This window comes from Cryptomeria japonica, chromosome 5 (assembly GCF_030272615.1).
Source record: "Cryptomeria japonica chromosome 5, Sugi_1.0, whole genome shotgun sequence".
Taxonomy (NCBI): Eukaryota; Viridiplantae; Streptophyta; class Pinopsida; order Cupressales; family Cupressaceae; genus Cryptomeria; species Cryptomeria japonica.
In genome coordinates this window covers 769242790-769257688 of record NC_081409.1, presented here as the reverse complement: position 1 = coordinate 769257688, position 14899 = coordinate 769242790, and the positions used below count along the sequence as shown (strand labels likewise).

General features: G+C 34.7%; 3 protein-coding genes across 7 annotated transcripts; all 3 read left to right on the top strand.

The window, feature by feature from the left end:
- Nucleotides 1-396: 396 nt before the first annotated feature.
- LOC131876412 (uncharacterized) lies at nucleotides 397-3933 on the top strand. The gene is made up of 2 exons (XM_059221728.1): nucleotides 397-1171; nucleotides 1866-3933. Exon 2 carries the CDS (start codon nucleotides 2312-2314, stop codon nucleotides 3887-3889), a length of 1578 nt encoding a protein of 525 aa, XP_059077711.1. The 5' UTR covers nucleotides 397-1171; nucleotides 1866-2311; the 3' UTR covers nucleotides 3890-3933.
- A 1731-nt stretch (nucleotides 3934-5664) lies between these two features.
- On the top strand, nucleotides 5665-6770 carry LOC131072286 (secreted RxLR effector protein 161-like). Its single transcript, XM_058008426.2, has 2 exons — nucleotides 5665-6103; nucleotides 6688-6770. The coding sequence occupies exons 1-2, from the start codon at nucleotides 5665-5667 to the stop codon at nucleotides 6768-6770; spliced, it is 522 nt and encodes a 173-aa protein (XP_057864409.2).
- Nucleotides 6771-7403: 633 nt separating this feature from the next.
- LOC131072279 (indole-3-acetate O-methyltransferase 1) lies at nucleotides 7404-14414 on the top strand. Of its 5 annotated transcripts, none has more exons than XM_059221730.1 (6): nucleotides 7404-7776; nucleotides 7846-8115; nucleotides 8892-10733; nucleotides 10880-11089; nucleotides 11235-11602; nucleotides 14081-14414. In XM_059221730.1, the coding sequence occupies exons 1-3, from the start codon at nucleotides 7408-7410 to the stop codon at nucleotides 9270-9272; spliced, it is 1020 nt and encodes a 339-aa protein (XP_059077713.1). In that variant the 5' UTR covers nucleotides 7404-7407; the 3' UTR covers nucleotides 9273-10733; nucleotides 10880-11089; nucleotides 11235-11602; nucleotides 14081-14414. The 5 variants fall into 5 exon arrangements, with proteins under 5 accessions (XP_059077713.1, XP_059077712.1, XP_059077714.1 ...); XM_059221729.1 differs by having other exon boundaries at nucleotides 10880-11106; XM_059221731.1 differs by having other exon boundaries at nucleotides 7404-7551; nucleotides 10880-11602.
- The last annotated feature ends 485 nt before the right edge of the window (nucleotides 14415-14899 follow it).

The window sequence follows — 14899 nt, the reverse complement described above, 5'->3', positions numbered from 1 at the left end:
ATTCCCTGTGCTACCAACTATGGTTATTAAGACAAAAATGTTATAAATCATGTAACTTACAATTGAATAAACCTTGTTTCCGCTGCATCTGTATAATCTGTAAAAAGTAATTTTTGTACGTTTTAATGTGATATTTCTTTTTATATGAGCAATGATTTCATTTCTGATTTATTTTTTCTATCTTTATCCCAGGCAGATATATTGATACTTATATAACTAGTAAGGTACATTACAGGAGTTTGTGGCGGTTTGCAGAGGGCTTCTCGAATTTCAACGAGAGAGAATGCACAATTGCAGAGGTATGCACGGCTTCAGAGAAGCCTGTAGAAGCAGGGTTGCAGGTAACATTTGTCTGTGAGGTTTATAGCTGTCTCTGCATGCTGGTGTCAAGTGGAAGATCATGGAAGACCTTAGGGAATAGGGTTGAGCGTTGGCCCTAATAAAAAATGTCAAAACATTATCAGAATGCAACAGTGGTTGTGGTTAGTAGAGATTGCGTTGTTTCCCAAGGGTGCACGAGATTTACTGTAAGTCGTTTTTACATTGGTTTCGTAGTTATTTTTTTTTACTGCTTTTCGCCCTGCAGAATTGATGGATGTTATGTCTTCATGCAGAAGCTGTAAATTCTTTCTTAGTCATAATTTTGATTGGGTTATGCTCATTTTTTAGACAGTTACGTTTTTTAATGTATGTTCTAATTTCTGGATTAATGGTTGTGCAAGAGAGAGATTTTTTATATTGGTTTGGTTATGAGCCCAGCATTGTTTTAACCGATGCCGAGCTAATCAGGGAACTACTTTCTTCTGAGATTTCTTCTGACTGTGGAAGGTCTCCAATGACTAAGAAGATGTCTTCTGTGGTCATGGGTAATAGATTCCCGTGCCCTCAAATCTGGACGCTTGGAAAGGGAGTAGAAGATTGGAAAATAACTTGAAGATTATAGAGAAAAGAAAAGAGAGTGGATCATGTGGGGATGATCTCCTTGGTATGATACTCTCAGAAACAGAGAATGGTTATTCGGATGAGAAGAATTTTAGCCGCATACAACAGCAAGTAATGAACGAGTGCAAAGAATTCTTCTTGGGAGGGAGAGAAACCACCAGTGTTCTGCTATCGTGGGCAATACTTTTGTTGGCACTCAACCAGGGTTGGCAACAAAATGCTCATCAAGGTATCACCAACTATACCTCAAATTTCTTCAATCTTGCTATTATCCTGTGATTTTGTAGTCATTTTCTTCAACTTTGCACTATGTATTTGCATTCCCTCTATGTTCAAGTATTGTAGTTTCAGTTCTACTCTTTTATTTTTTGTTAGCTTTTAAAAAATGACACCATTGTAAAAATAGAACAGTTGTGCCAGGGACTGGTAAGTGGGAATTCGTCTGATTCAAATTTTTGGACTATGATCATCATTACCTATTTCAGAATTTTGTTTGTAAATTTTGTTTTTACCAGTTACAAGCATTTTTTCATTTTGTCAGTAATTAGTTACCAAATTTTCCTTTTTATTTCGTTCACATGTTGGAAGACATTAATTTCTCCCACCGAAGAGAAGCTTCTTCCAACTGCACTATTTAATATGGAACTTTCCTGCAGTAATGTTGTTGACTTTATTACCGACTTGCCACCGACTCTTCACCGCCCATTGATTTTCACGTTGTTTACTGTTTCTCATTCTAGATAATTCGAAAGACCTCTATTTAAGAGGCTCATGTAAATTGTTTCTGAAAAGGGCAATGAATTGTAATGTTCTGTGTGCTGTAGAAAATCTCTTGGTTTCTGTTTTTCTTCTGTCTCTGCCCACCTTCATGTGGTATCAGAGCTCAGGCAAATAAAAATTGGTAGATTGTTGTGTTTATGCAGATTGCAAAGACAGATTGAGTTGTCATCGAATTAGTCAGAGAGGAGAAGGCCATCGTAGAAGCTGCAGTGAAAGCAAGTGTTTGCAGCCATAAGAAGATCTCAGTCAAGCTGTGTCAAGGAGACTATTGAGCACAGTTTTTATTTTAACGGCAAAGCCAGATTGCAGGAGATTATTGTTGAGGGCACGCAGGCCATATTTTACTTGATTGAATTCGCAAAGTATTAAGGTGTCACTATTCCAGATTCATCCACTGTGGTTTTTAGACATCGTATTGGTATGTTCCTATTCATGGCATTAAATAGGGTTTGTGGCATTATATTGAGACTGTGGCCCTAGGTGTTTCAAAAGGAGTTTGTTTTGATGATGTTTGGATTATAAGGAATTGGTTGATTAAGGCATTAAGTATACTGTTAGAGTTTGGAGTAATTTTTTTTTTGGTCAAAATATGGCATCTGGTAACTTTCAACCTTTAATTCCAATATTTTCTGGTAAAAATTATGATAATTGGGCTTTTAGAATGAAGTTGACATTCAATTCATGTGAGTTATCAGATATAGTTATAAATGGTTATATTGAACCACAAAATGAGTCTACCTTGAGTCCAGATGATAAGAAAAAGCTTGAAGAAAATACGCAAAAGGATAGAAGGGCTTTGCAGATAATCGGGCAAGCATTGGATGATTCGGTTGTCAGAAGGATTAAACCAGCCACTACAGCCAAGCAAGCATGGGACATCCTAGAGACGACATATCAAGGTACTAGTAAGGTAAAAATTGCCAAACTACAAGCACTTAGAAGAGAATTTGAAAATTTGCAAATGAAGGATTCTGAATCAGTAGATCAATTTACATATCATGTTACAAATTTGATTAATCAAATAAGGCAGAATGGTGATGACTTAACAGATCAAAAGGTTGTAGAAAAGGTTTTAAGAAGTTTGCCTAAAAAATTTGAAGCAATTGTTGTGGTAATTGAAGAATCTAAAGATTTGACTACATATTCTATAGATGAGTTGGTTGGTTCTTTAAAAATTTTTGAAGATAGGTGGAATAGGAATGACAATAGCTCATTAGAGAATGCATTCAAAACACAAATGACATTTGGCAGAGGTAGAGGAAGAGGAAATCCAGGATTCAGAGGAAGAGGAAGAGGAAGATATAGTTACCAAAGAGAAGAAAGAAAGAGTCCAGATCCAGGAGGAAGGAGAAATCAAAATTTCATTCCAAGGGGCCGCAATAACAATCAGGCATCACAAAGGTATGACAAAACAAATGTTCAATGTTATTATTGTAAGAAGTATGGTCACTTGGCAAATGAATGTCGAAAGAAACAAGCAGATATGGGAAAGCAAAATGCAAATTTTTCTGAGAGTAGTTCTGAGACATTGTTTATTACATGTCATGTAGCTCAAGAAAATTCAAGTAATGTCTGGTTTCTAGATAGTAGGTGTAGTAATCATATGACTGGAAATAAAGATTTGTTTGAGAATTTGGATACTTCAGTTAAATCAGAAATTAAATTGGGCAATGATAACATTGTTGAAGTCATGGGAAAAGGTGCAATTAAGGTGATAACAAAGCTTGGTAAGAAAACTATTTCTGATGTTTATTTTGTACCTGGTTTGAAGCATAATCTCATAAGTGTGGGACAACTTATTCAAAAAGGTTATAGAGTTGCTTTTGAAAATAATGTTTGCACTATATTTGATATTTCTCCTAGTAACATGGTGATTGCAAAGGTTGAAATGACAAACAACAAAATGTTCCCACTTCGCATGAAGAGTGAAATGATGGAGGAGATGGGAGTAAGTTTCAAGGCATCAAATCAAGATCAAGCATGGAAATGGCATTTGAGGTATGGTCATCTAAATTTAAAAGGATTATGTTTGTTGCAAAGAAAGGATATGGTAAGAGGTTTACCCCCTATTGAAGCACCATTGAGTTCATGTGAAAGTTGTATTTTGGCTAAGCAACATAGGCAAAAGTTTTCAAAAGAAATGACTTACAGAGCTTGGCACCTTTAGAAATTGTGCATACAGATTTATGTGGTCCAATGAAAACACCATCATTAGGGGGGAGCATTTATTTTCTAACATTCATTGATGATTTTAGTAGAAAAACATGGTTTTATTTTCTCAAATATAAATCTGAGACATTTGGCAAATTCAAGGAGTTCAAGGCATTGGTTGAAAAACAGAGTGGTTTATCCATCAAGGTATTGAGATCAGATAGAGGAGGAGAATACAAGTCAAATGAATTTTTGGATTATTGCAGGTATCATGGAATAAAGAAGCAATTCACTACAAGTTACACACCTCAGCAGAATGGTGTCACAGAAAGGAAGAATCGAACAATAATGGAGATGGCAAGGAGCATGTTAAAAGGTAAGAATCTACCTAATGAGTATTGGGCTGAAGCAGTTGCTTGTGCGGTTTATATTTTGAACAGAAGTCCAACAAAGATTGTGACAGACATGATTCCACAACAGGCATGGAGTGGTAAGCATCATAGTGTTTCTCATTTTAGAGTATTTGGTTGTATTGCATATGCACATGTGCCTAAGGAAACAAGAAGTAAGTTGGATGATAAGAGTGAAAAATGCATTTTTAATGGTTATGATGAATATTCTAAGGCATATAAGTTGTTTAATCCTATAACCAAAAAGGTCATTGTAAGTAGAGATGTTGTGTTCAAAGAAGAAGAATCTTGGAATGGAAGTATAGACAATACAATTACAGGTGCTACGACAATGCCATACAATGAACAAGAAGGAAAAGATCAAGAAGACCAAGAAGATCAATCAAATGAACAAGGAGGAACTCCATCAAGAAATACACAAGGAGATAACTCACAAAGGCAAGTTGAGCAAGGAGATTCATCAAGTCCACAAGTAAGTAATGACTGAAATCCTACACTTGCATCATTGAGACCAAGGCTTAGAAGTAAGAAGACTAAAAGTTTGCAAGAAATTTATGATCAAGGAGATAAGATAGATTTGCAATCAAACTTTGCTTTATTTGCTCAAGATCCTATATATTTTGAAGATGCAATTAAGGATGAACATTGGATTAATGCAATGAATGATGAAATGGAATCTATTGAGAAAAATAATACATGGAAATTAGTTGATTTGCCTAAAGACAAAGAATGCATAGGTGTGAAATGGGTTTATAAAACTAAGTATAAAGCAAATGGAGAAATTGACAAACATAAGGCAAGATTGGTAGCTAAGGGGTTTGCACAAGAATATGGGGTTGATTATAATGAAACATTTGCACCTGTAGCAAGACTTGATACTGTTAGAATGGTACTAGCTATTGCAGCTCAAAACAATTGGTAGGTTTATCAAATGGATGTTAAATCAGCCTTTTTGAATGGATATTTGGAAGAAGAAGTATATGTGCAGCAACCACCAGGATATGAGATAAAAGGATATGAAGGCAAGGTTTACAAGTTGAAGAAGGCACTCTATGGATTGAAGCAAGCACCAAGAGCTTGGTATAGCAGGATAGATTCATACATGTTGAAGAATGGATTCAATAGATGCACTAGTGAGCCCACACTTTACATCAAGGTCAATGAACAAGGTCAGATTTTGATTGTTTGCTTGTATGTTGATGATTTGATCTTTACAGGTAATCTTTCTATTGACATGTTTAAATTTGAAATGAAGAAAGAATTTGAGATGACAGACTTGGGTTTGATGAAATATTTTCTTGGTATTGAAGTCACTCAAAATGATAAGGGCATTTTCATTTGTCAAAGTGAATATGCAAAAGATGTTTTGAGAAGGTTCAGAATGATAAATTGTAGTCCAGTTTCTTCTCCTATAGCAACAGGCATAAAACTTAGCAGAGAAGATAATGAGATGGATTTTGACACAACTATATTCAGAAAATTGGTTGGCAGTTTGATGTATTTGACAGCAACTAGGCCGGATATAATGTATGGAGTCAGTCTAATTTCTAGATTTATGGACTCACCCAAAAATTCACATTGGCAAGCAGGAAAAAGAATATTGAGATATATTGCAGGAACCCTGGATTATGGAATATTGTATTCCATCACAAATGATTTTCAATTGATTGGATATACTGACAGTGATTTTGCAGGAAATATAGTTGATCGAAAGAGTACATCTGGATATGCATTTCATCTTGGAACAGGTATTGTGGCATGGGCATCAAAGAAGCAGCCAATCGTGACAATTTCATCAGCAGAAGCGGAGTATGTGGCAGGTACATCAGCGGCATGTCAAGCAGTATGGATGCGAAGAGTCTTGAAGGATCTAAAGCATGAGCAAAAGGAGCCTACTACAATCTATTGTGACAACAAGTCCACCATTGCACTAACAAAGAATCATGTTTTTCACAAGAGGACAAAGCACATTGATACTAGGTATCACTTCATTCGAGAATTGATCAACAATGGAGAAATCATTCTACAACATTGTAGATCAAAGGAGCAACTCGCTGATATATTCACAAAAGCATTAGCACAAGATCAATTTGAATATTTAAGAGAAAATTTGAATATTGTAAATATTAATGTAATTAGTGGTAGAAATTAGGGGGGAGTGTTGGAAGACATTAATTTCTCCCACCGAAGAGAAGCTTCTTCCAACTGCACTATTTAATATGGAACTTTCCTGCAGTAATGTTGTTGACTTTATTACCGACTTGCCACCGACTCTTCACCGCCCATTGATTTTCACGTTGTTTACTATTTCTCATTCTAGATAATTCGAAAGACCTCTATTTAAGAGGCTCATGTAAATTGTTTCTGAAAAGGGCAATGAATTGTAATGTTCTGTGTGCTGTAGAAAATCTCTTGGTTTCTGTTTTTCTTCTGTCTCTGCCCACCTTCATCACAATCTTTCATTTTCCTACAAACATTAAAAAATAATAGCTGCTATATATTGTTTTAATTAGATCAGATTAATACAATAGTCTAATAAAAGCATTGAAAGTAGCGTTTATGTTAATCTGTTTTCTCCTTAAGTAGTTAACATACCCCTTTTACTACAAGGGTTTTAGATATAAATAAGGAATCAACCCAATCGACTTGGTCAGAAATTTATTTATTGACAAATATGAGTATCGTTAGTTTATATATTATCGCATACATATGCACATACTTATAAGCATAGACATACATGCAGACACATATACTCTGCCAAATCTTTTGCTTTAACATTCATCACTCTTAAATCTGTTATGGTCCTCAACTCTGTTGGACATCTAGGACTGCCCATATACTATTTGGAATCGTGTTTTCGTTATACTTTTGTTAACCAAATTATTAAGTGCAAACTTAGCTTGTGGTAAGAATAATTCCCAATGACTTGGATTGTTTTATACATGAAATCTCAACTAGTTTCTAAGGCTATGATTTGCAACTTTAGTTAGTGCATCAACCTAGGATTGGCATATTCAGTTGAATTGCAGATTTGTGCCTAACTTATGTGACAATGTTCTAGAAAAAATGACAAATTAACTTAGTATCAACCTAGGATTGGCATATTCAGTTGAATTGCAGATATATGAGATTGACGTCTAATGTGGGAGGGATATTTAGGGTAGCAGATTTCGGTTGTGGTACTGGGGAAAATACTCTTGTGGTGGCAAACACCATTGTCAATGCTGTGCAACGCTCGTTTGAGGAACATGAGATACCAGAATTTGAGGTGTATTTCATCGACCTTGCTTGTAATGATTTCAATTCACTGTTTCGAATGTTGCCTCCCCACAGACCAGACTATGCTGATGTTGATAATGGTGGTGATAAAAATCCATTAGCTGGAAGGTCTTATATTGCAGCGGCTGTGTGTGGATCACATTTTAGACGCTTAGTCTCACGGAAAAGCCTGCATTTCTATCACTCTTCGACTAGTCTTCATTGGCTTTCACGGGTGACTAGTAAACAATAACTTGTCTATTTATGAGTTTGATATAGTTGTCTGATGATAAGATAAATGCAGGTGCCAGAGAGTGTTCAACAGAGAAGATCTCCTCGTGTGTACGTTTCAGGCGATTTTGAGGAATCAGTGGGAGCTGCGTATTTAGTACAGCAGTTTGATAAAGACTTCACAGCGTTTTTAAAGGCCCGGGCAGAGGAGTTGGTTGATGGGGGATGCATGTTTGTATCTCTGCCGGGTCGTAATGAAGGAACCCACATGATGGAGGAGCAAGGCATATGTGGATTTGTTGCGCGCCAAATAGAATGTGCATTTGAGGAACTAGTTAACGAGGTAGAATGCATGATCTCTTCTCCTGTTATTGTTGGTTTGTTTGTTTCTCTATGATTCATGATTTTTTATTTGTCAGGTTAAGGTTTATTTTTGGGGGTTTCTTAAAAAATGAAGTGGGTGTTGCTGAGAATTTTTAGGAATATTGTAAAGTTAGTTGTTTTATGAATTTAGTAGGGTAGTTCAGCTTCAAAATTGAAGCTCACAAATTTAAAGAAAATAGTGATCTCAGGAAGAATGTTTGAATGAAAAATAAATAAATAACTTCTTTTTTTCTTTCTTTCTTTTTTCTTATAGAAACTGAAAACTCTAGATGATTGTCATGTCCCAATAAAAATTTATAAGTTAGTGGAACAATTCTTAGCCCAGTCTCAATTTCACCAGCTACAATCTCCCATACTAAAAGATAGTCACAACTATTTTCCAGAAAAAAATTCAATTAATCCTGTAACATAATTTCTCATGATTCATGAGACCTCATACTCCATGATAATAGATCCCAACCCCCCCTAGAATCTCACGTTTACTTTCTTTCTTTCTTTGACAAGATCAAATCCAAAACTCAAAAGGTTATCATGTGAGAGCTTAGCTTAAAGGCTACCAATCTATAGAGTTTAAAGAAAATAAGATTGGGGGCTTCTGATCACAAATAGCAACATAACATTAGACATGAGTGACATTTAAGGAGTTTGTAATTATAAGCTTATATTAAACAATAAAATATGAATTTATATTTCATGTAATTATTATAATGTGAAATGCAATTTTATTGTTGGCAGGGTATTGTTGAAAAAGAGAAATGGGAATCATTTAAGATACCTTTTTTCGGTTCAAATTCAGACGAAGAGGAAAGCATTGTGAAAAAAGAGGGGTCATTTGTATTAAAGTTTGTAAAAACTTTGGAAGGAATTTATCCATATTGTATGATAGATTTTGAAAGAGGTGAAGAAAATATATTTGGAAGACTTATAGCCAACAATTATAGAGCAGCATTTGAAAATATTGTAGAAACTCATTTGGGATGCAAGAGATCAACAGAAGAATTGTTCTTTAGAATTGGCAAAAGAGCTTCTATTCTAATAGAGGAATATCTCTCCAAAGAAACAAAGCTTGTTGTTGCCTTTCTCATTAAGAAAGGAGTACACAACAAGACCTATTAATAAACAATGTCCAAACTCTCTCAATCAAACAAAATGAGAAATACCACTAAATAATTATAATATAATAATTTTCATCTGTTAGTGTTAGAATCTTTCCATTTATTTTTTATATTCTTAGACAAGTTTGCACAGGTAAATTTCTTTTGACATCATTCTTGCTCGATTGCATGTTTAAGTCTTAGATAGTAGTTGGTATTATAGTAGACCTCTCTTACACTCTAAATTAAGTCTTCCATTTTAAGTCGATCATTGAGATTGATGCAATATATCTTTAGAATTTTTTATGCACTGAATGTTTTAATATACTTCCATTTTGAACATATATATTAACCAGACTGATGAAGCTCTCTCAGTACTATCTTCACTTCAATTGATCCCCAGATTTTGTAAGCCTTCCATGTAGTATTTTTGTAAGTTTTTATTTCTATGTTTTGTCGTCTATGCGGAGGTACAAGCACTGTAATCTTTGGCGGCACTCCTTGCTGTTGTTGTGGACAGAGCATAGGAGAACAATTGTAAAAGGCGGCAGATTTTAAGGTGCAATACCCTATTGCCTGTTCATCTTTTCCAAAGGCAATTTCTAGCTGTAGAGGCATTTTAACTCTTGCATGTGAGAGATTTTCTATCCTTTGCGATCATAAACTTTAGTTTGCTGTTCGTCATACCATTTCAAACTGGTTGCGACTTCTATAGCAGAGGTAATGCCAACATCTCCGTGCCCTAGTTTCCTGTGTAGAAAATTGTGCTGAGGGCATTTCAATTCAGTGGGAGTTTATTGTCGTAGCCAGGAAACATTCATCTTCTTGTAATAGATCATGAAGTATTAGAGTGAAGCTAGTCTTTTTTTTAAGATGTTTCGTATTACAAGTTTTCCTTTGTTAGTTCCTGCCGGCAGGGACTATAGCGGAGGCTTTCTCCAGTAACTTGCGATTAAACTCAAAGAAGCAGCCAATGAGAAATAGATTCCTTGCAAATATTTCTTCATACTCGTATGTTCATGTTTTAAAGTTGCACATATTTTATCAGAAATATGGATGGCAACTTTTTTGGCGTTTGCTGAGTGGAGTTTGTGGCGGTTTGCAGAGGGCTTCTCGAATTTCAATGGGAGAGAACGCACAATTGCAGAGGTATGCACGGCTTCAGAGGAGCCTGTAGAAGCAGGGTTGCAGGTAAGATTTGTCTGTGAGGTTTATAGCTGTTTCTGCATGCTGGTGTCAAGTGGAAGATCATGGAAGACCTTAGGGAATAGGGTGGAGCGTCGGCCCTAATAAAAAATGTCGAAACATCTGTGAGGTTTATAGCTGTTTGTGCATGCTGGTGTCAAGTGGAAGATCATGGAAGACCTTAGGGAATAGGGTGGAGCGTCGACCCTAATAAAAAATGTCAAAACATTATCAGAATGCAACAGTGGTTGTGGTTAGTAGAGATTGCGTTGTTTCCCAAGGATGCACGAGATTTACTGTAAGTCGTTTTTACATTGGTTTCGTAGTTATTTTTTTTTACTGCTTTTCGCCCTGCAGAATTGATGGATGTTATGTCTTCATGCAGAAGCTGTAAATTCTTTCTTAGTCATAATTTTGATTGGGTTATGCTCATTTTTTAGACAGTTTCTGATAAAGTACTTATGGAGGCCATGGATGATTTACTAGGCTCTCCAAAAACAGGGCTTCAAAGGTCCTCCTCCATGATTCGTGATTGGGAATCTTGTTGAAATTGCAAACTTGTTGCAGCAGTCGATGCTTACAGATATGCCTTCGCTAACCATGACATCGGAAACAGAATTTCACCTTATATAGCCAAGTGGTCACAGATTTATGGTCTCTTTCTCACAGATGTATGTTATGTTTTTTAATGTATGTTCTAATTTCTGGATTAGTGGTTGTGCAAGAGAGATTTTTTATATTGGTTTGGTTATGAGCCCAGTAACCGATGCCGAGCTAATCAGGGAACTACTTTCTTCAGAGATTTCTTATGACTGTGAAAGGTCTCCAATGATTAAGAAGATGCTTTCTGTGGTCATGGGTAATAGATTCCCGTGCCCTCAAATCTGGAGGCTTGGAAAGGGAGTAGAAGATTGGAAAATAACTTGAAGAAGATTATAGAGAAAAGGAAAGAGAGTGGATCATGTGGAGATGATCTCCTTGGTATGATACTCTCAGAAACAGAGAATGTTTATTCAGATGAGAAGAATTTTAGCCGCATACAACAGCAAGTAATGAACGAGTGCAAAGAATTCTTCTTGGGAGGGAGAGAAACCACCAGTTTTCTGCTATCATGGGCAATACTTTTGTTGGCACACAACCAGGGTTGGCAAGAAAATGCTCATCAAGGTATAACCAACTATACCTCAAATTCCTTCAATCTTGCTATTGTCCTGTGATTTAGTAGTCATTTTCTTCAACTTTTCACCATGTATTTGCATTCCCTCTATGTTCAAGTACTTTAGTTTCAGTTCTACTCTTTTATTTTTAGTTAGCTTTTAAAAAATGACACCATCGTAAAAATAGAATAGTTGTGCCAGGGACTGTTAAGTGGGAATTCGTCTGATTCAAATTTTTGGACTATGATCATCATTATCTATTTCAGAATTTTGTTTATAAATTTTGTTTTTACCAGTTACAAGCATTTTTACATTTTGTCAGTAATTAGTTACCAGATTTTCCTTTTTATTTTGTTCACAATCTTTCATTTTTCTACAAACATTAAAAAATAATAGCTGCTATATATTGTTCTAATTAGATCAGATTAATACAATAGTCTAATTAAAGCATTGGAAATAGCGTTTAAGTTAATCTGTTTTCTCCTTAAGTAGTTAACATACCCCTTTTACTACAAGGGTTTTAGATATAAATAAGGAATCAACCCAATCGACTTGGTCAGATATTTATTTACTGATAAATATGAGTATCGTTAGTTTATATATTATTGCATACATATGCACAAACTTATACGCATAGACATACATGCAGACACATATACTCTGCCAAATCTTTTGCTTTAACATTCATCACTCTTAAATCTGTTATGGTCCTCAACTCTGTTGGACATCTAGGATTTCCCATATACTATTTGGAATCGTGCTTTCGTTATAGTTTTGTTGACCAAATTATTAAGTGCAAACTTAGCTTGTGGTAAGAATAAGTCCCAATGACTTGGATTGTTTTATACAAGAAATCTCAACTAGTTTCTAAGGAAATGATTTGCAACTTTAGTTAGTGCATCAACCTAGGATTGGCATATTCAGTTGAATTGCAGATTTGTGCCTAACTTATGTGACAATGTTCTAGAAAAAATGACAAATTAACTTAGTATCCCTATTAGACACTACTCTTTGGCAACACAGGCAATTTCAAAATTTCTCTAAAATAACAAGCATCATATGTCTTCTTGAAGGCAACAAAGTGTGCAATCTTTCAACTTTATAATTTGGGTTATAGGAAAGTCTTATGCCTTACTTTCATTTGCCTATCACTGTGGTGCTTATTGCATCGACTGTCTTCTCTATTCTACACAGATATTGTCCTATGTGACATCTATTATCTATTGTCACTGGATATTTTTCTTTGACCCTTTTGTGACGTGTAACAACTATTCATGATCTCTTCTCAATTAATATGCTTTGGTCTAGGTTATCTTTTCCTTAGTGTCGTAACTTTCATGATATACATTTACTTGCTTTGCATACTTTTAAGCTTTTTCTAATATGCATATTATTTAGGACTAAAAATTATTAAAAGTATTTTTTTCTTCATTTAATTAGACTTTTCTATATGAGCATAAGGAATAATCAAAAAAGTGTGCAGCATTTAGAGGCTAATCAAAAAATTGTACAACATTTAGAGGCTAGGCACCGAGAATAGAGTAACAAGAAGCTTGGTGCGAGTAACAAGAATCTTGAACAAAATGGAGATTCCTTTGCTAAATGCATATAAATCTGAACATTGCTTTCAAGAAATAGTTAGCAAGTATTTCTGAAGTAGCTATGCTAGGTATATCTGAGTATTGCAGCATGATCAAGATTGCTGCAAAACTAGGTAGCTTCAAATTTGTTTTATTAGAGCCGCCACTTCACTGCTCAATTGCTTATCCCTGAATGATTTGACATACATTTGACAACGCTGGACTGATAGGCACAATATCCTCTATCTAGCAATAGTCTTGTTGAGTTTGTTTTAACTGGTTTGAAATGTATTTTTTAGAGAGAAATTGGCTTGTGATGCTTAAGATGGGATGAACAACTGTGTTAACATATTAATGTAGTTTCTTGCTCGTATATTGTGGTATATGCTTATGGCATGGCCATGTCGTACTTATTAGTTTATAACTACTAGGCCATAAGACATTAGTATAAAATAGGTCTTCAATCTTTGAAAAGCATTTGAATTAGTTTGCAGTTATTAAAATTAATAAAAAATTGGCAAATTAATAGTTTTATAATCTTGATATAAAATTATAGAAACTTGTTGGCAATCAGAATGAGTAGCTTTTGAAATTCGATACCTACTTTAATAGATGTTACAATCTCTTGAAGCTTGAATATACTAGATTAGTGTAGCAACAAATTTTGTCTATTTTAACTTATTTCTGTCAAAGTTTCTTTCAAAGCATTTTTAACTTATTTCTGTCAAAGTTTCTTTCAAAGCATGCCTGGCCAGAGAAGTTGAACAAGGGGGCAACAACTCATTTTAGTTGCAGTCCAATTTCTCTCTCATTACAAGGGAGCAATAGCTCATTTTAGTTGTAGTCCAATTTCTTTTTCATTAGTTATTTGATTGGAAGCTAATTACCAATTATGATACATTTTGCAGGTTTTCGAATGCAAAAGCTCAAAACAGTCAAGAAGTAGATAGGGAAGCTCGAAACACAAAAGAAGCTCAAATTACAAAAGCTTAAAATAGTCAATAATCACACAAAAAAGCTCAAAACAGTTAGAAAGCTCACAAAGACACTGATTCAGAGAAGGTTGATGAAATTGCACAATTTATTACGATTACACAATTTATTACCACTATACTAGTTTTGTCTTTAAAATGTACATAATAGTTAATTAGCAAACAGTATTTAGAACAAGTATTTTCATTTTAAATTCCTTGTAAATGAGTTAATAATATGGCCAAATAAAAATGCAATCGGACACATTGAGCAAATATGTCAAAATATATATATATATATATATATATATATATATATATATTTCCTTCTTCTACTCTGTATTGCAGCATTCTATATATGTATTAAGTAGATATTGCATATGTTGATGTCTATTATTTCCCAATGATTCTAATAGTTGCATTTATCATTACCTAAAATTGGACTAGATATTGCATATATTGATATGTTTATTATATCCCAATGTTTCTAATAGTTGCATTTATCGTTATCTGAAATTTAACTTGAGTTTAATCAAAATAAAACTCTATTTGGGTCTTAATATTGCTTCATTTTTACCAACTCTTATCATTAACAATACATAACATCATCTTCCACTCCTCGGTAGGAACTTCGCTGCTTCTAGCTCTTGTTTGATTAAGTCACTCAACGAAACATCATCTTTTATATGACTAATGACTCTATTGACCTACAATTTTATTTGTTTGAGCCTGAATTCCTGCCAAATTTCCTACTAT

What these genes read in the sequence shown, in the direction of transcription:
- LOC131072279 (XM_058008417.2), top strand. Translation starts at nt 7,408, where the DNA reads ATGAGATTGACGTCTAATGTGGGAGGGATATTTAGGGTAGCAGATTTC. An exon ending in GTCTTCATTGGCTTTCACGG is followed by an intron (nt 7,777 to 7,845) that starts GTGACTAGTAAA and finishes AGATAAATGCAG; the next exon opens with GTGCCAGAGAGTGTTCAACA. An exon ending in TTGAGGAACTAGTTAACGAG is followed by an intron (nt 8,116 to 8,891) that starts GTAGAATGCATG and finishes TATTGTTGGCAG; the next exon opens with GGTATTGTTGAAAAAGAGAA.
- LOC131072286 (XM_058008426.2), top strand. Translation starts at nt 5,665, where the DNA reads ATGATAAATTGTAGTCCAGTTTCTTCTCCTATAGCAACAGGCATAAAA. An exon ending in AGAAGCGGAGTATGTGGCAG is followed by an intron (nt 6,104 to 6,687) that starts GTACATCAGCGG and finishes TGTGTGCTGTAG; the next exon opens with AAAATCTCTTGGTTTCTGTT.
- LOC131876412 (XM_059221728.1), top strand. Translation starts at nt 2,312, where the DNA reads ATGGCATCTGGTAACTTTCAACCTTTAATTCCAATATTTTCTGGTAAA.